Source organism: Fulmarus glacialis, unplaced genomic scaffold (genome assembly GCF_000690835.1).
Source record: "Fulmarus glacialis isolate BGI_N327 unplaced genomic scaffold, ASM69083v1 scaffold7417, whole genome shotgun sequence".
NCBI classification, from domain to species: Eukaryota; Metazoa; Chordata; class Aves; order Procellariiformes; family Procellariidae; genus Fulmarus; species Fulmarus glacialis.
Genome location: NW_009225020.1, coordinates 34,859 through 55,566, shown reverse-complemented (window position 1 = coordinate 55,566; position 20,708 = coordinate 34,859). Strand labels below are relative to the sequence as shown.

The following is a 20,708-nucleotide window of genomic DNA, read 5'->3' as shown; positions in this document are numbered from 1 at the left end:
AAATGTTCATGATTTGAAGTTTTATCAGTGTCCCTGTTATATACCACTCTAAGAAAAGACACGGTCTTGTTTCAAATGTTGGAGCACTTCCAGTACCTGGCAAATTTTAACATGTATCCCTGGCTTGCCAAACATGAAAGCTAGCTGTCAAATTCCTCCAAGATATGATAAAGATGGCACTCAGGATTCAAACTCTCATTTATATAAAATAACACATACAAAAGGTTTTTAGACATGATATGGTATGAAGCTTAAATTCTAGCTTGACGCATCTTTGCTGTGAAACATTATTTTAAATAGATAAACCACAAGCAATTACTAAAAAAATAACAATTTTACAGGCTATAAAATCCACTCTTCTTTTCATCCCCACAATATTACACAATGCACTGGACTAGAAGGTATAGGAAGGGAAGCTGCTTACTTGTATTTGTGATTTTAGAGAAACGCTATCTGTAAACTGTGGACTTTATAATGCAGTTGCTGACCTACAAACAAGATGGATTGCTCATTCCTAAATGAGCTTCTTGAGACTTAAAATCATTAGTAATCCATTAGCATTGATAATACTGTTTCCATGGTGAAAGCTAAGCCAAGCTCTCAAAGTCTGATATTTGATGCATTTGTATTTGTTTCTCTTTCTATACAACTTACTAGAATATTAAATTTTATATCGCTGAGTAGGTTTTCATTTTACCTGTTTTATAGAAAGTACCATCAACAAGATTTTTCCATTAAAGAGTACTAAACTGCCAGTCTAAGTCGATCTTATTCAATCTTTTTATTAAAAAAAAAAAACAAACCACAAAACAAAGTACATCGATGTTCATCTTCAAGAAGAAGAAACTATTCCTTAGCACATAAGTTAAATATATTTTTTAAAGTCCTTTCAGGGAATGCAGTCTGCAACAAACAAAATTAATGGTAAACCCAAGCAAAACACAGTTCTATCTTAGAATGTTCAAAGAGATATTTTATGGTACATAAATGCTTTTTTCAGTCCTCACTCAAGTGGCAACATATATATATGTACATATACATCTTCCCATATACACCTCTTCACATACTTGCAATAGTTAAAATATAAACCAGCTACAGCAATAGCCGACTGAATGCCTCCTTTCAGCAACAGTATATTACAGATAAGCCATATGGAACACGAAAAGTTTCCAAGTGTAGCAACCCATCTGCATAATATCCTTCATAATCTTTTAGAAGTTCTTCAGTAAAAATATTATCTCCTACTCATAGTTTGCCAAGAAAAATTTTCTAAACTCCAATTACAATTCAATGATATAAAAAGAATGGGCTGCTTTTGGTCTACCTGCCTATGCAGTATTGCTATTTCAAACGTTTCTTGTCCTGAATTTCTCCTTACAGCTTGAAAATTGGAAAGGATAACAAAAACTATTTCAAAGTCTTGGTACTCAAGATAAATTAGTATTATCAAAACAGTAATTACAACACAAATAGCAACTATTCCCAAAGAAAACGTTTAGTGGATTCTACGGATTTATACTATTGTTAAAATACCATTCACATGTAAGATTAGGGGAACTGGCTACACTAATGTCCACCAGAACAAGCTTCAATTACCTTTAATATTGGTATGGAACTGCCATTTTGTTTCACCTAAAAAGGTGTCCAAGTGTATAGACAAATAGCTAAAAGTATGTGCGGGCACATATGTGTGCTCTAAACAGGTGTGGTGCATGTGCACACACGCATACAAGCATTATGCCAGTTCATAACATTTCTGCAGAATATTTACCAAAAAAAACCCCAAAAATAAGCAAGTTGAATAAGACAACTGAAAGCAGGTACTTGAAAACTGAGACAAGTATGTACCAACAGGAAGCAGCGAGTCAGAAACAAATTAGGGTATAAACAGATACATCTCTATTTTTACTGAATTAAAATAATTAGAATGTAGGACTTCAAGACACAAAGCTGTAATAAGTATGTCACAACTCATGTTCTGAATACTGAAATTCTCAGTTATGTGTCAAAGGAATACACTTAATATGTTTTTCCCTGCATAACCTTCACTTAGAGTGAATTATTCAAAAGCCAAAGCACCTCACTGAAGACTGTCCTTACCTAACCTGAAAACAGGGTCGGAAATCAAAGGTGGGGGGAAATCAAAGGTGGGACCTAGAGAGGTAGAGAGAAAAGACTATACAGGAATCAGGGACAGTGAAATATGAGTAAGCTTTACTCTATCATGTGTAATTCATGTCAATATTGGATAAAGACTGGCTCTGGCATGCTTGATTTTTTTTTTTCTTTTTAATAAGTCACTCTACTCAGCAAGTACTGAATTGTAAGTTAATGCAAAAAAGAGCAGGGCTTTAAATGGCACTGGTTTGTTACAGTTAGAAGAGCTTTCAGTGGGGCAATGTGTAAGAGCGTTGATCTAAAAAATCTTCACAATATTCCCAATGAATTTGGGAGTTTTTAATTAAAAATGTATTATTCACTTCCTATTGAAAGTAACTGATTAATTCCAGTAAAACATAATTTAAATGTTAAAATTCACACTACTGCCAATTTAACTAACTTAACTAGCATTCCACAGTCTATACTATAAATTCAGACATGTAAGTTCCCACATGAAATATTACATCACTGATATGACATTAACAAGATGTAATAACTCCCACTGGTAAGTCACAAAAAGACATTAACATAGTATGTGTATTGATTTATAAGTATTATGAAGAATTAGAATGATATGATATGATATAATAAGGGCTGTCAGGAGATTCATAGGTCTGTACCCCAAGAACTACCACCATAAATACTTTCTTTATTCAGGTGATAAATCAGTTACTGTGCAAAACATAGCAGGTGAAAGGATCAACATGAAGTCCTTTGTTCAGATGAGTGTTGAGAATGTTACAGCCTAGATGGGCCACACTACTTGCAGCAAAATACTGGCAATGAACAAACCACAATCTCCATCACATGATCAGAAGTATCTCATCACACCCACATGTTGGTTACATGACTGGCAGGTTCTATGAAGATCTAGGCCATTTTTTCTTGGAGGCTAGAGACTCCCACAGCCCTCTTCTGCAGAGGCACCATCAGTTTAAGGCCCAAACATTAAGATTATTCAAAAACAAAGTATTAGAAACTACTCAACAGAAACACAGCATGTAAACACGCCGAGGTCCAACAGGCAACCAGGAGTGAAGCTTCCTATAGATGACACTTTCCCTCCTTTCTGACAACTTATGCTAAAACACTGGTTGATGAACAGCAATGATCAAGAAGCTAGCACTTCTGCTGTCCCTTCTGCAAAGTGGTTAATCCCTGGCATACTGGCAGGGTTGACAGCTGAAGACACTACCAAACCCACGAGCCTGAAAGTCAAAAACTGGGGTTACATTAACTCACCACTGAAATCAAGAGTATCATCAGAAAGAACAGTTATTTTCCTACTGTAGCTCCAGGAGACACATTGTTCTGGGGTCTATTCTTTCCATGCACAGCTTGTGTAAAGTCACTCACTCTTGATTAACAGATGCAATGGTCCTTGCTTTGAAATGGCAAAGTAAAAATATACTCTTCTAACTGTCAATACATAATCTCAAAAGCACCAAATTCTGCAGCAACACAAGGACTGAAGAATACATGAGACCAGCACAGCTTGAAGAACTTGTTAGTACAAGTAAATAATTACGTCTTTGTGTGACTGCCTGCCTGAACTCCAGCATTAACAAGCAGTGAGCTGTTAGAGAGTTTCTTGGAGTCAATTTTCAATCCTACTTAACACAACGTCTCCAGAACAGCTAAATCCAGAACCGGATCTTTGATATGTGTTTCCCCGAGCAGTGGGTGTGAGAACTGGACTTTGTGTGTCTGCCTTATAAATTTCAAAAATAAGAACATTCTCCAAACACACTGCAGAATCAGTTAGAAAAACATAACTTGCACAGCTGGGAAATAAATACAGGACTTCGTAACAGAGGAGAATCACTGTTTTTATGTAGCTGACCAGCAGCACCTATTTAAAAACAGTCCCCAAAGAAAATGAGAGGTATGTGTTATTCACCAAGAATAGAAGCTATATGCAATATTAAAAAAAAAATAGCTGCTTTCATTAAGTTTTGATTCTTTGGAATGTGTTATCCAAGTCTGTAATACAAACAAATATATAAACATGGAGCCTCAATCGCCCTTCGCTTCTAAAGGAGGACGGAAAGTAAGAGATATAGGATGTAGGAATCACTGCAACAAACCCTAATGGGCCAAAGAATCCCAGATACAAGATGGATCCTTAAAGATCTCTCAAAACACTCTTAGTTACTCCACTTGAAAGTGCATCTTTATTTTACAAATGTCTAGAACATTTGACACATTTTAGCTTCTACAGTTCAAAGTTTATATTTTAATAAAGATTTGTGAGGAAGGGTAGAGTAAATATGGTACTACTATCTGCTAATTTGTAATATAAACCAAAGTCAAGGGCAGTTTTCATAGGAAACACATGAGAAATACTTACAATAGCCATAACCTAAAAAACCAACACAGATTCCACCTAATGGCAAGTTTTACATCGTAAGGCCTCATTCAAAAGCACAACAGCCTAAGTTTTCTACAGCAAAATGAGCAAAAGCAAAATTTTTCTTTATACAAACCTCATCCTAGTAAGTTACACAGGTACAGTGGAAAAAAGTTTTGCTCTTACCGCTTTCACTATTGAATATTTTGGTTTATTCCAATTACATCTAGATACTGCACACTGCAAAGGAAAGCCCCAAAATCACACAAACTAAAAGTAGTTAGCATTATGTAATTAGAATCCAAAATATTCATTATATTCATTAGCATTGTTAGCTATTTCTATCTTTAATGGTTAGTATGTCTGGAGTTCAACGAGACACTTATGAAATTCTTACATCATCCAAACCAAAGTATTAACAACTCATGTTACCACTAGAAACTGAGGAAAGAACCTTTAAATAGTACTACTTTCTGTTTAGATAGTCTACACTTTAGGATTACAATGACAGGCTTATACCACTGACTGGCAGGACAGGACACTGAACAGTCAGGCCCATAGTCATGTCTGTCACATTCAGAACTGTTCTAAGAACTAGAGTACATCTCTGGGAACTTTACTGACTATAAGCAGCTTGTAGCTATATATGCAGGTAGTGATGGGAACTGAATCAAGCCATGCTTTAAGTTGTTTTAAAGAAAACTGCTATCTGTGCTCAGAAAAATTGCTACCTAAGTGCCTCAACTAGTGCTACTCCAGCTCTGCTTAGAACTTGCATCTTCGAGGCTAGGATGTTAACAATTCATTTACTATACCTATTAAGCTAAATCTATTTATTGTTACTTTGGGTTTCATGTCAAATTCAGGAAAAAAGTTGACAGCATTTGATAGAGGCAGAAAGGAGAAGAAGGGAGAAAGTTTAATGTATTAGTTACATTTTCTCATCAGGTAACTGTAAGAAGGTGGTGGAAAAGGAAGAGGGGAAGAAATGACCTCTGGTCCATGAACAGAATTTAAAACAACTGGCCAAGCATCTAGCTCACAGGACAATGAACTATTTCATTAAGACAACCAGGTCAAAACACTGATAGCTTGTAATGAGGAAAGATGAGATTTTGGTATTTTCTTTTTACTACTGATATTTGGACCTATGATATCATCCATTCCCCTTTAAAGAGAGATAAACATAAATGGGGAAAAGAAATTCTCAAAGAGAAAAACATGCTATTATGATCAACTCAAACTCTTGGTGTGTCTCCTAGATGAAATACAAAGTTATCTTGGTTCTCAAAATACATCCACATCACCTATCAGCAGAGTTGCTTCTGCAGAGTTTTCAGTAGACAGGTACCGTACAAAGGTCCTCTACTGGTATTTGACATAGATTTGAGATTCTGGTCCTCACAGCAGCTCAGCTTCCTGAAGAGCCATCTGATTCAATTTGAGATTCTACTGATGTACAGCCCAGTAAGCTGTCATTCATCAAGTGACTAGCTTTTTCTGTTAGTTTATTAAAAAAATAAGGAAAACATCACAGTGAATTTCATTTCACAGCTTTAAGATAATGTCACTAGTGTTAACTGTTAAGGGACTGTCGCAGGACAGAGACCAATGTGAACTGGAACTACATAAAATTACTAGTGGTAATACAACAGCTAAGCACAACCATTTTTAGCAAGAGACTTCAGAAACTATGTATTAAGATGCATTCTAGACAAACTACAGATCTACATATGCTTCAATTCGTGAGCAAAGCTGTAACTCATCAAAATTCAGAATACCAGTACAGCATGGTAAGTTTAAGACACCAGCACTGTTTTAAAAGGTAGAAGAAATCTAGTGTTCTTAACCCTAAAGCACTAAATTTAATCACTGGTTTATACATAAGGGAAGTGTAGCTTTAGATTATCTGCAGGCAAGCCAAAGCTATTAAAAAAAAAAATTAAGTCTATCCTACTTCTGGCAATCCTTTATATATCAGAAATGAAGGAACGCAAAATAACGTTAACTAGGAACAAAAACTAGCACTGTCAGCTTTCTTAAAGTCACCAACAATCTGTAATTTTTAAAAAAAAAAAAAGCATGTCAACATTAGTCAATTTCCCCAAGCAATTTCAGCATAGCCAAAGAATTAAAAGAATATTTTAAAGTAGAACAACATTACCAAATGAAAGAATGCACAAATTAATGATAACAGTAAAGAGCTCAAATAAAACAACTTTGGGGATTAACTGTTGACCTTAGTCTCCCAAATTAAAAAAAAAAAAAAAAAAAAAAAGACGAGAGAGACACTATTATGAGTGGTAACTGTTCTGCTCAGTACAAAACACACAGTTGTTTTCTGTCACTGTGTTCAGAATAAATATTTGCTACCTTGGCCACATTTTAAACTTCAAGGAAGCTGTTTCTTCCTGAACCCTGAGTGGGAAATAAAACCCCAAAGCATAACCTGTTTACAGGCCAGATTTATAGTAAACTCTTCCATTAGAAAAAAAAGAGGTTCAAGCTACTATACATATATATCTAAGCTTCTGATGAATCATATTCCAGACCACTTCAGTTTTTATGCATTTTCTCTCTTTTTAAGGTAAGCTAAAAGTGAGATTTTTAGTCCTTAACCATATATAAATCCTCCTCAATCACCTCCTTAAAATGTCTCAAAGGCATTTGTGTGCCATCTCAAATTATTTGAAATGTTATATGCAGTATAATTACATTTACATAATCATTTAGCAAATCAAGTCCAATAATGCCTACATTTTCTCAGCATCATGAGCAGATTACGAAGTTATTTCCTTACTTCACTGAAACCATTTTTAAGCTTCTTCCTTCTTTTAAATATACACCACTTATTTCCCCAGTGTGGTCCATGCTATTTGGAGACCAACGCAAGTGGTCCAAACAACAAACACACATGATAATACTATTCATACTACTCATACGTATTCTTCTATCAGCCCAAAGCTTTTTGCTTTTTTCTTTCTTTCCCCGCCCCCTTCCCCCCCCTCAAGTCTAGCCCACTTCTGGCAATTCTCCATCTATCACATATGAAGGAATGCAAAACAGTGTTAACTGATAAGCATTGTCAACCTTCCTACAATCTCTAGTGTGTGTCTAGCCATCAATGTTCACGGTATTGCCTCTCAGTACTATCTCAGTTCCATAAAACTGTGTTGATATTTCATGTAAATTTGGAGATTTTAGTCACCTACATAAAGCATCAGTTTTTATTTTCAACTGAAGTTCGTTGTAGAGCAGTCTGTTCCTTTTTAAAAATATGTTTAAAAACTTACCATGTAACTTCTCTTATGAAACATTTCAAAGAAATGTATTTTTGAAGGATGTGATCCAATTTCCACCATCTTACTTTTTAGCTTTGAATAGCAAAATATGGAAGCCCAATTGCTTGCCAAATGCATATCTAGATTGGATACACCAGGTATCCACCAAGAAAGGAAACAGGATCAATTAACTGAATGTCCTTCTCATCTAATTTTTTATGTGTGCATCCATGTATATTGAGATACAATTCCCAGATCTTCAATTTCACATGAAGTTCACCCAAAATTAAAAAAAGAAGCTATGAACCAATACAAGTGCTACTAAAATACCATAACATCCCATGATTAACAAACTACTATACTGTATGACACAGCAGTAACAGTTCAAAATACATGTTGGTAATCCATAGCCTGGAAAAAAAGCAATGCTGAGGAGGTGGAGAAAACTTGATAAAAAACAAAACCAAAAAGCTTTTGGTTTATAAACACAGTGTTTCAACACCAACTTTTCTGTTTATGCTCCCCACACTGTTACACTTGTCTTTTGGCATATGCTCCATCTGGCTGTGGAGATGCATCTGCTTCTTTATGCTGCAGGCTCTACATGTGCAGATGAGCTCTACATGCTTACTCAAAGGTATCATCTGACAATCGCATCTCTGACACTATATACGTCTATGACTAAAGAACATGTATTGCTCCTGTAACAGCTCTTCATTAAAATTTTGTAAAAAGGCAGAGAAATAGAGTGTCCATTTGGTATTTTAATGCAAGATGATGCACTGAATACAGCTTCTGTAAGATTAAACTGGCTTACTTACACTACTGTTAAGTAGCAGCAGGTACATTTACCTGCTTTCTGCCTTGTTTCTGTCAAAACTATGACATGACCGCTATCACACCAAGCCATCACAAACATTACTTCCTATTAGAATCATCATTTCCCATGTTAAGAGTTTTAATAAACATCCAAATCACCTGCTGTAACTTAAACCAGGAAACAATTATGATTATTCCAATACAGCGCTCTTTTCACAAGAATGAGTATGTTTACAGTAATTACATGATATCATTTAGGATAGATTTTTTATACTTTTTAGTCATGATTTTTATTACAGATTATTGCATATTTCAAGGACAGCTGTCAATATTTGGGGTACAAACTAAGCCTTATATGACACAGTATGCTATACTGAAAACAGCATTGAACTATACAGCACGGAAGAAGCTCATTAACTGACACCTATCCAAAATTCTCATGGGCACAGATGCCAGCTGGCAAAGTAGGTCACATTTTAGACAGGCTCCTAAAAATCAAATTACCTCAGTTTGATGAGGTGATATGATGGAATGTGTACAACCCACCCACCCACTGCCAAGTGTAAGTTAAATAAACCCTGTTTTGCTGTATCACTCACAGAACATCAAAGCGTGGAAAAGAGATAAAAAGTCGAGCTAAACAGGCAAGAAGAGCCTGTCTTCAGCTCTTGACTCCCAGAAAAAGCGAGGCTGGAAGAGAGGTAACAACTGAACAACTGCTGCTTTCTGAGGCCCTCTTGAGGGACAGAAGGACCCAACATGGAAGTGTTACCTTGTAGAGAATCTGTAATAATCTTAACACCCCCTACACTAAAGAAGATTGAGTATGAGTGCCTGTTCATTTCCCTCTTTTCCTTTGGATCAAAAAAGGATGAATGCTCAAGGTCTCAAATTGTCTTTTATACATTAAAACATTCTGTCGACCATATGGATACAATCCTGATAAACCTGAAATTCTTCCCATTTTACTCTGCAGAAATACTCTACTTTTCCTCAAGAAAAATAATTACTTGCCAAGAATAATGTGTTACAGAAAAAAAGTCCATGAACGTTAAAGCATCAAACACTGTAACACCTACGGCAAGTCCTTCAAATCATAGACAGTACTTCGGTGTAACTATCTTCAACTGCGCCATAACGGCTTTGTGAAACTAAATACATGATTCTAATATTTCAAGAATTCAAAGCACACATTGAATGAAAATTTCACTTTTTTCAATAACTATATATGGTCCATCTAACCTGTGCAAGAACACTAGCTTTCACTCAAATAACTATGAAAAAATACGATGAATGAAACCTTATTGTATCACAGAACAAAACCTCTCTCATCTGATGTGAAAATGACCATATTCTCCAAGAGCAAGAAGCATCAAAGAATTTTTTTGAATGATAATTTGTATTTCTGAAATCATATGAAAAGGCTATTTTGGAATTTCAACAGAAGATACATTTTTTTCCTTCCATGAGGCTTAAAGAAAACATTACACTCACCACCTCTTGAGTAAATGCCTTTTACTAAAAGGTAAGGAGATCACCAATCATAAGCAAAGTTTCACCGTCCTCACCAACATCAGCTGTGTTCACCTTCCATATTTCAGAGGGATGCAGAAATTAATCTGAATCTAATCCCATTAGATGAATCGTACCTGATCCTGATAAGCCAGGAAGTTTTTTCACAGACCTGTGTATGTTCTGAATATTTTAAGTATTTCAAACAATCCTGTTTTCCCTATTCACCTCTTTTTTCCAATGCTGTAAAACAGATTCAAACAGCAAAGAAGTTGAAAACCACAGAGGTTGAGTCCCAGCTCAAAAATGCCACACAAATTATCCTTTAAAACTGGTTACAGGCCATCTGTTACAAGATCTTCTCCCTTAATTTTAAAAGTGCCAAATGGCAGGGAATAGACCATCCCCAAGTATACTACTGATAGTTAGAAAACTAAGCTTACATTAAACAAAATTCTGTGATTTCCAATTCCAGCTATTCAAAAATCTGTGATTCTGCCAAGATGGCTGAAAAAACCGTATTCCTTACACCCATATCAGTTACTAGTTACCAAGTAGCTACAAAAGAAAAAAAAAATGACGACAAAAACCCACAGTAAGAAATAGGTAAAGCAGCCAACAATTTATTCATAGGTAGACTATTTAGAAATTGAATGGAAAAAAAAAAAGGGGGGGGGGGAGACACACAAGGAAATATTAACAGAAATTAAAAAGAAAAATGGGACCAACAAAAACACATAAAAGGGACAAAAAAATTAGAAAAGAATAGATACAGGACAGCAACAGAGCATTCACATCTACAATAACATGTACAGTGAAAGACATAAGGGCATGTATAAAAAAAAATTCTAACATTCATTTTAGATGCCAGTGCTCTCCCTCCTACTATGTTTTCACACAAACCTTCCAGCAGCAACAGAAGATACCAAGCTCTGGGCATATAAAAGCAATTCCTATGCCAAAATTGAACAGGAGGCAACTATAAGGGGAAGATGTCTCATCAATTTCACTTAATCATTTACAACATTACCATCTACTCAATACTGAAAAGAAGTAACAGTAGATTTGTTTCTTCCCTTACACAGCTTCTGAGCTGTGTAGAATTAGCTTTCCTTCTAGCACAGCAAAAAAAACCTCCTGTCATGCATATCAGGGACACAGAGGATCAAGACTAGTTTCACGGTGAGCCTACCGTGAAACAATAAATACCATCTGTCATATTCAAGGAGGCAAGTGAATTACTAAAATGTTAACTAAGATATATACATCAGCTATAATTCCATAAAATGGAATTACTTCTTCTACATTGATTTAGTACATATTTGACAGACTGGGGGGGGGTGGGGGTGTAATTTTTATTTGTTAAAATAGTATTTCTACATAGGTACAATAAGAGAGAAGCCATTTTACATTGTTCTTTCAGAACGTTTCCAAAATGCTGATGCTGTAACTTCACCTCTGTCATGCCACAAGCATTTGTCAATGGTGAAATTACATGGAACAGTGAGCTTCTGGCAACTTGCTACTGCTTAAATACAGGAGTCTTACGCTTCCCCCATCTCATGTCTTCTCCCATGTTCATCCCTACCTATGCTGTACCTGTCACTGCATCTGCTCCAAAGCACATCATATTCTCTATTGAACCAATTCAGCTCTGTTGTAAAGCAAAAAAGTAGATAATTTTCCACTGAATTTTCCACTGAAAAGGAATGTTTTTCTAAATTAAAGACATCATTTACTTACAGTGGGAAGCAAACCATGCAAACCCAACCATGAATCATCTCTTCATTGCCTAAAGAACAATAGCTAATAGACTACAAAGTTACCATACACGCAGAGCAAATCTGAAATGCAATCAGTTGCAAAAAATGAAACTGTGGAGTATATCTCTGAAATACTGCACACAATTTTTTTTCCCGGAATCCAACAGAGAGAAAACATCACTCTACCTTACATATATTGAGCTTGTAAATATTTCACCCTACCAACTTAACTTTCCCATCCAGAACACAGCCATAAACGTAAAGAACAGATTTTCCCTGCAAAAAGGTATGTACTCCCCTCTCTGGCTAAATAACTTTTTACTAAGAAAGGAAAAAAAAAAAAAAGAAAAAAAACACACCAAAAACATTTCAAGCAAACTAAAAAGCACACAGGGCTAATCTGAAGAGAATGGGAGATGCACTCTAAATTATACTATGTTTGAAAAATGAGAGTAAAGTCCCAAATCCCACAATAATATAATACAGAAAACCTACAGAGAAAAATCATAAAGAATCTGCAGATGAGTCCTTGCATGTTCCCCCAGAACAGAAACCATATTGGGTACTGACTGCACTTTTTTATGTAATTGCCAGGCGTCAAATGCTTGACACTGGTAAAAAAAAAAACCACCAACAAAAAACCCCCCAAAAAATACAGACAGCCTTGCATAGAAATTATTTTGGAAGAGATTCTTAGTCCTCATGATGTGAAGAAGCACTATTACCACAAGTCATAACACAAAGAGGCGTTAGATGCAGAACGAAAATCAGCCTGGCTAAATGACTTGCTTGCATCCCTATCTCAAATTCACATCCGTCACAGTCAAAAGCTCATCTTGAAAGAATTGGGTTTTCCCTTCCTCTACAGCGGCTATCCCTTATTTATACTAATCCAGTAACTAAGAGTAATATTCTTCCAACTCTTCAAAGCTTGTATTATGCCCCTCATTAGTACTCAACACTAAAGACAGAAGTTGAGGAGGTTTTCTTTCTGATCATAAAAGGCGGTTGACAAATTAGCAGAGAATCTTTCTCAGAAAGAAATAAAGCATTTGTCTATTTCTCAGTTTTGTCAATCTGATTTTTGTTGAAAACTTATTTACAAGATCAGCTACTATCCTCCCTGTACTCTGTGATTCCCTCGGCAATAGAGTCTTCAGCTATACAAGGCTAATCACTATTCCTAAATCACTCCTAAAAAGCAAGGCATTTGTTCAGAAGACAACTTCAGAATTTAAATGAAACACTTAAGTCAGCCACCTGTTTTGGTCTATTTACAGGACTACTGGAGACATGACTCTTATCTGAAATGCAGTTTCAGTACATAAAGGCTCCAATTGCCAAGAAAATCCTTGGATTTCTACTGCACCTAATTTAGAAATTATGCACTGGAAAGAGTTTCTATTTAAAGCACAAGCATAATAGAAGTAGATGAAACCAATACCTTTGAGTAAATATATTCATGCTATTCTATTACTGCAGAAACTGCAGTCATTCTACTGCTGTTTTAACTGACATACACAGTGACTGGACAACAAATTTAATTAAGTTCATTTGCTCCATAGATTCACATTTTTTTTTTTTTTTATTTTTTTTGGCTGAACAAGGGGCAGAACAGGCTGTTGCTGATTTGATGTGCAACATTTGTTGGGTAAAGTGGCCACTACCTCAGAAGAGAAAAGGGGCCAACCATAATTGTCTTTTAGGCTGAGGGCACTCTTTGGACCTTATTCTCCATCCAATTTTTCCCATGAAAACCTTGAACATTACCCCCCCTTCCTCCCCCAGAAGAAACATCTTTCACACCTCTATTTCCATCGCCAGATGTGGTTGAAATCAAACATGTTGTTTCCCAGAAACTGGCAGGAGGTGGAGGGCAGATGGGAAAACAACATGGCTGTACAGACTACTTATTGCCTTGGAGAAACCAGACTAAAAGCAGTAGTTTACATTTTATGACAAGGGTTTCAAGTTATTAAGTACATTTGGTTAAAATATCTTAAAATACTCTACATTGCTCTATATTTAAAGTATTAAGGAGATAAGAAAACTGATGTGTCTTTTCAAATTGTTACCTCAACGATATCTGAGTTGGTTCTGCTTTCATGCGGCTCGTTGTATTCTGTGTATTTAAGTAGAACTTTGTCCATATCAGTGCTGGCATACTGAAAGAGTTTGTTAGAGCTGTTAAAAATGATGAGTGCTATTTCACAGTCACAGAGTACACTCAACTCATATGCCTTCTTCATTAATCCAAACTTCCTCTTCGTAAAGGTGACCTAGAGAAGAAATAAAAAAAAAAAAAAAATCATTATTCTTTAACACATGACAAGGGTTTGAAGGACTATAATCAAGCATTCAAGGAATATACCAAGTGAGCCTACACTATTTATTCCTGCTAACAAGCGACAGAACTGAACATGTGTACAAAGCTTAGAAGAAGAACTGCCTATCATATTTGGGTGTCACTTTTAGGGCCAATGCTCTATATTAGACTAAGCTAAACAATTACATCCCTCCAACTCTTCCACTGGTATATTACTACCAAGGAGAGGATATATAACTACCAAGGACAGTTAAAGTTTGTAGGATCCTCTAACCGTATCTCCTCCTGTTCAACCAACATTGACTTTCCAGGTATCACAATATTTTCTTCTGTGATTATCAGTTATTCTGTAACTAGTTTACAAGTTACTCACAACCTTAATTCTAGTAAAATCGAAGAAAACAGCAATATCAATGGAAGCAACATAGTTACTATGATTCTATAATTTCTAATTGTGCAAAGCTAAGAAATACGCTTATTTTGTTGCTATTAAAACCATCTAATCAGATTCACTTATACTTTTAAGCTGTTTTCTGCCACTTGAGAACATCATGAAACAATCATTCTGTCCAATTAGAACTGCTGTATGGAAATAAATCCATTACAGACCATCACAAAGGAGGATTTGCCCATTGGGGAAGGGGGAAGACAGTTACAAAAATCACCATCAATTATGAAAAAGAGTTTTAAAAAATTATTCCTTTCACAAGATTTCAGTTAGTTAAGAATATAAGAGGATCAATGTGTTCGACATCAAGTTGAATCAAGCACAGGTCTGGCGCTAAGGCCAGCTTTTCTTAAAGCACAATATTTTTACTCAATGTCCTCTTAAGTGTCTCAGAAAGGCACTTAATCTACTACTCTGAACTTAATGTTCTGAGACCTTTTAAATAAAGCTGCTGGTTTTGGATCTAGCCTTTCAATCTGAGCTTCAGTGCTGAAGGGTACACCTCTGTCTATGGCCATATTCACACCCCCATATTACAATCCAAAGTAGATGCCTCTGCTGTCAGGTGAGTGACCTACATGCCCTACATGTTTAACAGACAATCATGAGAATACTTTTGCAAGATTCGGAATGAAGTAAAACACAAGAAACAATCAAACCTGTTCTATGGGTTTCTATAGTTTAACATGTTAATTACCTAGGTGTACACCAAGTTTTTGGAAGATGGATGGGAAAATTCTGTGTATACACACCTCAAGGCATTTTTTCCAGAGATGAGTATCTCATGCATATTACTTTTTTAATACTATCCATAATACAAAATATATACTATCATTCCTATCACATAAATAGTCTTAGAGGGAAGCAGATGGATATACTAACAACATTATGTACATAGCATGCTGACAATAACTGTATTATTAAAACAGTATATGCACACTTTGCTCTTCCACCACAAATGTTTGCAGAGGTACTGTGGACCTGGGATTCCTCTCCAGCTATAAAACAGTATCCACGTCCATTTAAAAAAAAAAAAAAAACAACACACAAAAAAAACAACAACCTGTTTTAACATGTGCCACTTCCCCCAAAAATGCACTGTGCTTATGATTTTATGATTTTTGAAAACCTGGATTGTTAACACTTAGTCAACACTTAGTAGGAATGGAGGTAATGAACAGAAGACCTAGAAAGATAAGAATACGGAATGTCAGGCATATTATGATAACCATAGTTCCACCTAAGTTCCTGTGCAGTGTTTCTAACTTAGAAACTTCTTGGGGTTTAAAGACCACTGATCACAGAGCCTTTTCTGAGGCTTGAATAATCCGTGTTCAGACGAAAAGTGAGTACCTACCATATCTTTTTTATTCAACCCTTTTACAGCACATTTGGTGAGAAGCTCCATTAAGATACAGCTCTATCTCTGAAACAATTTTAACTAAGAGTGCTGTAACACATTCAAGGTTCAACTAGGGAAAGCAGATCTTTTTACCTACTTATTGTTTATCAATTACAATACGTTAGTGAGACAAGGTGCCAAAAAATCTGACAGACTTTACCTTAATGCATTTTCTGTTAGTATTTTATTTTCAGTTATTAATTCAACAAGTTGACCAAGTACAAATGTAGGTTTTACTGGGCTGTACTTTTCCCAAATGCAAGTGGAAATTTTACTATCCACATATAATACAACACAGCTGCTTTTTAAAAACAAATCTTGTGTAAGTCTCCTAGCAGTTCTGTCACTTTACATACTTCTTTCAGAACACTTGGGATTTATTTATCCTATCTTGGATGGGAAATTAAGAATTACTTTGTCTGGATTCCTCTGGGGATTTGGGGAAACTGTGGGTTTTTTTAAATAGCTGATGTTGTTCTTCTAGATACTTCAATTACAAGACACTTAAGAGATTATTACCCGAGCATGAGCAGGTATAGACAGATTCTACTGTTTAGTTTTTGTTAGGAAAAAGGCATCATAAACAAGATGTGTGTGTGCTATATTACTTTGAGAAGTCATTAAACGGAAAGACTGAAGGCTTAGTTCCACTGAGGACCCGTATGATCCTGGGCAAGGGATCTTAACTTCTCTGCTGCAATGTTATCTTTCTCACCTCTTGTAAAGCTATTTCACTTGTGAGATTCTCAGCTAGCGTCGATTTCTCACTTTGTGTTTGGACAGTGCTTAGCACAAACCCCACTACCACTGGAGTCCAAGTCTTACTTTAATGCACATAGACTATTATAAACTCCCTTTTCATTTAAGAACACAGAAAGCAGAATATTAGTTCTGCAAATTCCTCTTTTTTTCTTGCCATTTAGTGTGCCATTTAGGACCACACTAAAAACAAAAATATGCATCTTTATTGCAAACCAACAGCTTCCTCAGCACTATTCTAATATTGCTTAGCAAAAAAGGGCGAGAAGGAGAGAGCAAAGGCAGCAAGATTGAGCTCCTTTGATATCTAATTTACTCTACTTGATTCTCTTCAGCTTAATGAAGATAAATGTCCTACAGCTCATTCAAGCAGATAAGACTGCTTAATTAATAATACAATGACAGTCTCATGACAATTGTAATCCCCCAGAGTAATGGTCTACATATTCTGTTTTGAGCTCACATACAATCCCATCAGAAATAAGATGCTTCTGATAAAACAATAGCTTTTCTTGCCACATAAGTTATATGAACTTGCTCTGCAAGCAAAGCTCTATCCCATTCTACTCATATTTTCAAACAAAAAAACTACACATCATACCAAACATATAAACAGGACATCATATGCATGTTCATGAGTGCCCTACTAACCAGCTATGTATGCCATAGAAAAACTGACAGAACACAACTGAACTATACTTTCCATTCGGCAAAACAACCCCTAAATGCCCTCCTTATGTGGGTCAATGAAAAAAATTGTCAAAATAAATTAATATAAATTAATATATAAACTAGTAAATATCCTGTGCATTAGGGCATTTTAGTATGTTAAAACTCTATATACTAGCTACCAAAACCACAGGACACCAGTGGAGTGAAAGAACACCATCAATACCTGTACACATAAAAAATTTGGCTCCACTAACAAAAGCCATGTAATTGCTTTAAAACCTGTTAAAAACAAGATGCAGTATGTCATCATCTCTGAGTCTCCACAGAAAAAGGATAAGGCAAGCCTAATTCTATTTTTAAGTTAGAGCTTAAAGCCTCTTCCTAGTCACCAAAAAGCCCAAAAAAGTGCTAGCCAAAAAACAGCCAGAAACAAAACTTAGAATTTAATCCCCATATTTTGCTTCAATCAGAGCAATGGTACAAGCGGGCTAAAATTCGATACAAATGCACTCATTCTACTCCTCTCCATTGTTCCAATCTGAATAATGAGATGGAAATCCAAAAAAAACAACTCCCCCTGAAAAAAAAAAACACCATACCAAAGTCAGGGTATAGTATAACAATAATTGTATTTCAAGCAGAACAGAAACATGGTTGTCCAACTTACTCCAAGCAAGTTAAAAAAAGGGGGGAGGGGGACCAATTCCCACCTCTTCAACATGCCTGAAGTTCTAAAGCAAGACCTGAAAGAACTGAAGTTATTAATTCATCCACTTTTACTACGTGTACTTAAGACATTTATCTACATCAAACATACAGTCACTGTGTGATTAAAGCTGTTCAAACACAATACTTGGCTTTCTCCCAAACTCCAATAATACTTCTCTTGCTATATATAGTCTTCTCAGGATTTACATTGCTTTAAAGTGATACAGGGAGAAAAACAATCCTGATTTCAGAAACAAAACAATGGTCTCTGAACTGATATATCAGCAGCAAGACAGTCTCATGGAATTCTTACACTACCCCAACATCAAGCTGGTGCTCAAAGTTAAAAAAGCAAATCAAATACTAGGAAGGGAACAGAGAACAAACATCAGTACACCACTATATAAGCCCATGTTTTGCATGCATCTTGAACACTGTGCAGTTCTGGGTCCCCTTGCCACCAAAAATAATGTACCAATACTCAAGAAGGTTTAGGGAAAAATAGTGACAATGGTCAAAGGTGTGCAATAAATTTTGTATGAAAACAACAAAGTAAGCTAGGGTGCTTCAGCCTGAAAAAGTTAAAGAGAAAATAAGAAAACATGGCAGAGGTCCACAGAATAACAAGCAAAACGGACAGACTAGATACGGAGTGACTGCTGCCTCTTTCATACAAGAGCTAAATAACTAGCAGAACCATGACTAAGCATAAATGAAAAGGTATTTCTTGAAAAAACAGTTAATAGACCTATAGAAAATCCTAGCCAAAAGATGATGTAAATGCTGCAACTTTATTAGGGCTCAAAGGATAACTGAACAAGTTCATTGGCGGAGGGCAGGGAAAACAAACAACAAAAAAAAACCACCAAAAAAAATCCATTAATGGTTACTAAATATATGGAAACCACATCCAACTCAGGAAATCCCTGAGCTAAGAATAGTTAGAAGCTGGAAGAGGATTACAGAGTAGTGTAATGTGCATCTCTATCCTACACTTATTTGCTTGACCATCATTGGACAAAAGATACTGGCCTAGCGGCATCTTTGATCTGACCCACTACGACTATTCTTAAAGATCCTAAGTCATTCTTACAATACTTTTCCTTAAAAATGGTATACGTTTCAATATCCAACTAAAATTTTATTTCCTATCTAATTGTAGCAATTTAGAAGTTAAGAGGAAACACTACTTCTGCACGGAGTCATCAACTTTTGGTACCTTTCAAGTTCACAGGACACCTCTTTATTAGGGCAAGAGCAACCAAGTAACCAGCTTTCCCTAAAACAGTGCACTTTTGAGTACTCTTCCCTTTTGACTGACAATTTTTAAAGACTGTTGTAGCGAACAGCTCTTACAAGGCATATAAACCAATGCTTTTAAATAGAATCATGTCAACAAAATTCATTACTATATCCAAACCACTGCGGATCATTGTCCACAACTATGTCAAACTCCTCTGTCAAAGATGCTGCAGCAAATACTTTTACTACATCCTTTCTGAATTTCTCATCCTTTCTCCATCTTCATTACTAAGTGTTCCTAGTAGCTATCAGATCAAGGTGTCTGTTTCAACATGATCCTCCAGTCTACCAGAAATACAGGCTAGGGTACCATTTAAATAAGAATAGTAGTTCTACAGTGAATTTGATTTAAAATAGTAGTTGATATTACTTATAAATAACAATTTCTCCTAAAACAGTAGTAAAACCATTGAGACATATTTCTTATTTGTATTCTGGTAATGCCATCTGTAGATATATGAAAACAAAGCTCAGCTTTAGAAGAGTGAATTAAGACGAATGTATTCCAAGTTTCCAATAATTTTTAGGATTACTGATGAACTTGTTCATGCAGACTCCTTGTTTCTCACCTGTCTGTTCCGTTCATCCATTATCCTTGTGATCTGTATTTTCTTTCTCCCCATTTTCAGCCTCTTCTTTCTTTTGCTTTGCAATCCAGAAATATACTAATCCAAGAAATTTCACTCTTCAGTATTCTAACACATGATACAGTTTTCTTTTACTTTGCTTCAGCTTGAGAAAAGGTTCCTATTTCTTCTTACAAACCCCTAAAAAATAAAATTTGGAAAAAAAATTAATTTACAAATTAATAAAGAGGAAGCATCATTAAACACCTGTATAGCCATAAAACATGTGCATGCATAAAATAATTTCAGTGAAGAACCAAGTATTTCCATTAGTAAAATATTATACTACATACTTTCTTCCAATTAAATAAACTCCGACTAGTTTGCTTGATTCTAAATCTGTAGCTTGTAGGTAAGCCGCCAATAATTTCATACACTTTCAATTGGATGCCTTAAAAATATACAGTTGTCAAAGGGGGTGGCGCTCACCACTCTAAGCTTTAGGCCTTGAGTGATTTGAGGTTTCAAAAATTTAACCCACAAACTTGTGGCAAACTCCATTCATTATTTTAGGAAACCTTATGGAGAAACCGCTTTGTGTTTCCTGTTTGTCTTGTAAAATTATCATCATGATCACGAA

General features: G+C 35.7%; 1 protein-coding gene across 5 annotated transcripts in view; it reads right to left on the bottom strand.

Annotated features, from left to right (window-relative positions):
* Positions 1 to 20,269, bottom strand: part of MEF2A (myocyte enhancer factor 2A) — a 53,511-nt gene extending 33,242 nt beyond the window's left edge. For 4 of the 5 annotated variants that reach the window (XM_009582335.1, XM_009582331.1, XM_009582333.1 and 1 more), the window contains exons 1-2: positions 20,072 to 20,125; positions 13,961 to 14,164 (exon numbers count right to left, since the gene is read on the bottom strand). In XM_009582335.1, the coding sequence (XP_009580630.1) occupies positions 13,961 to 14,164; positions 20,072 to 20,125 (258 nt within the window). Of the gene's footprint in view, positions 1 to 13,960; positions 14,165 to 20,071 lie in introns of all 5 variants that reach the window. The other variant, XM_009582332.1, reaches the window with a different exon arrangement.
* Positions 20,270 to 20,708: the final 439 nt, after the last annotated feature.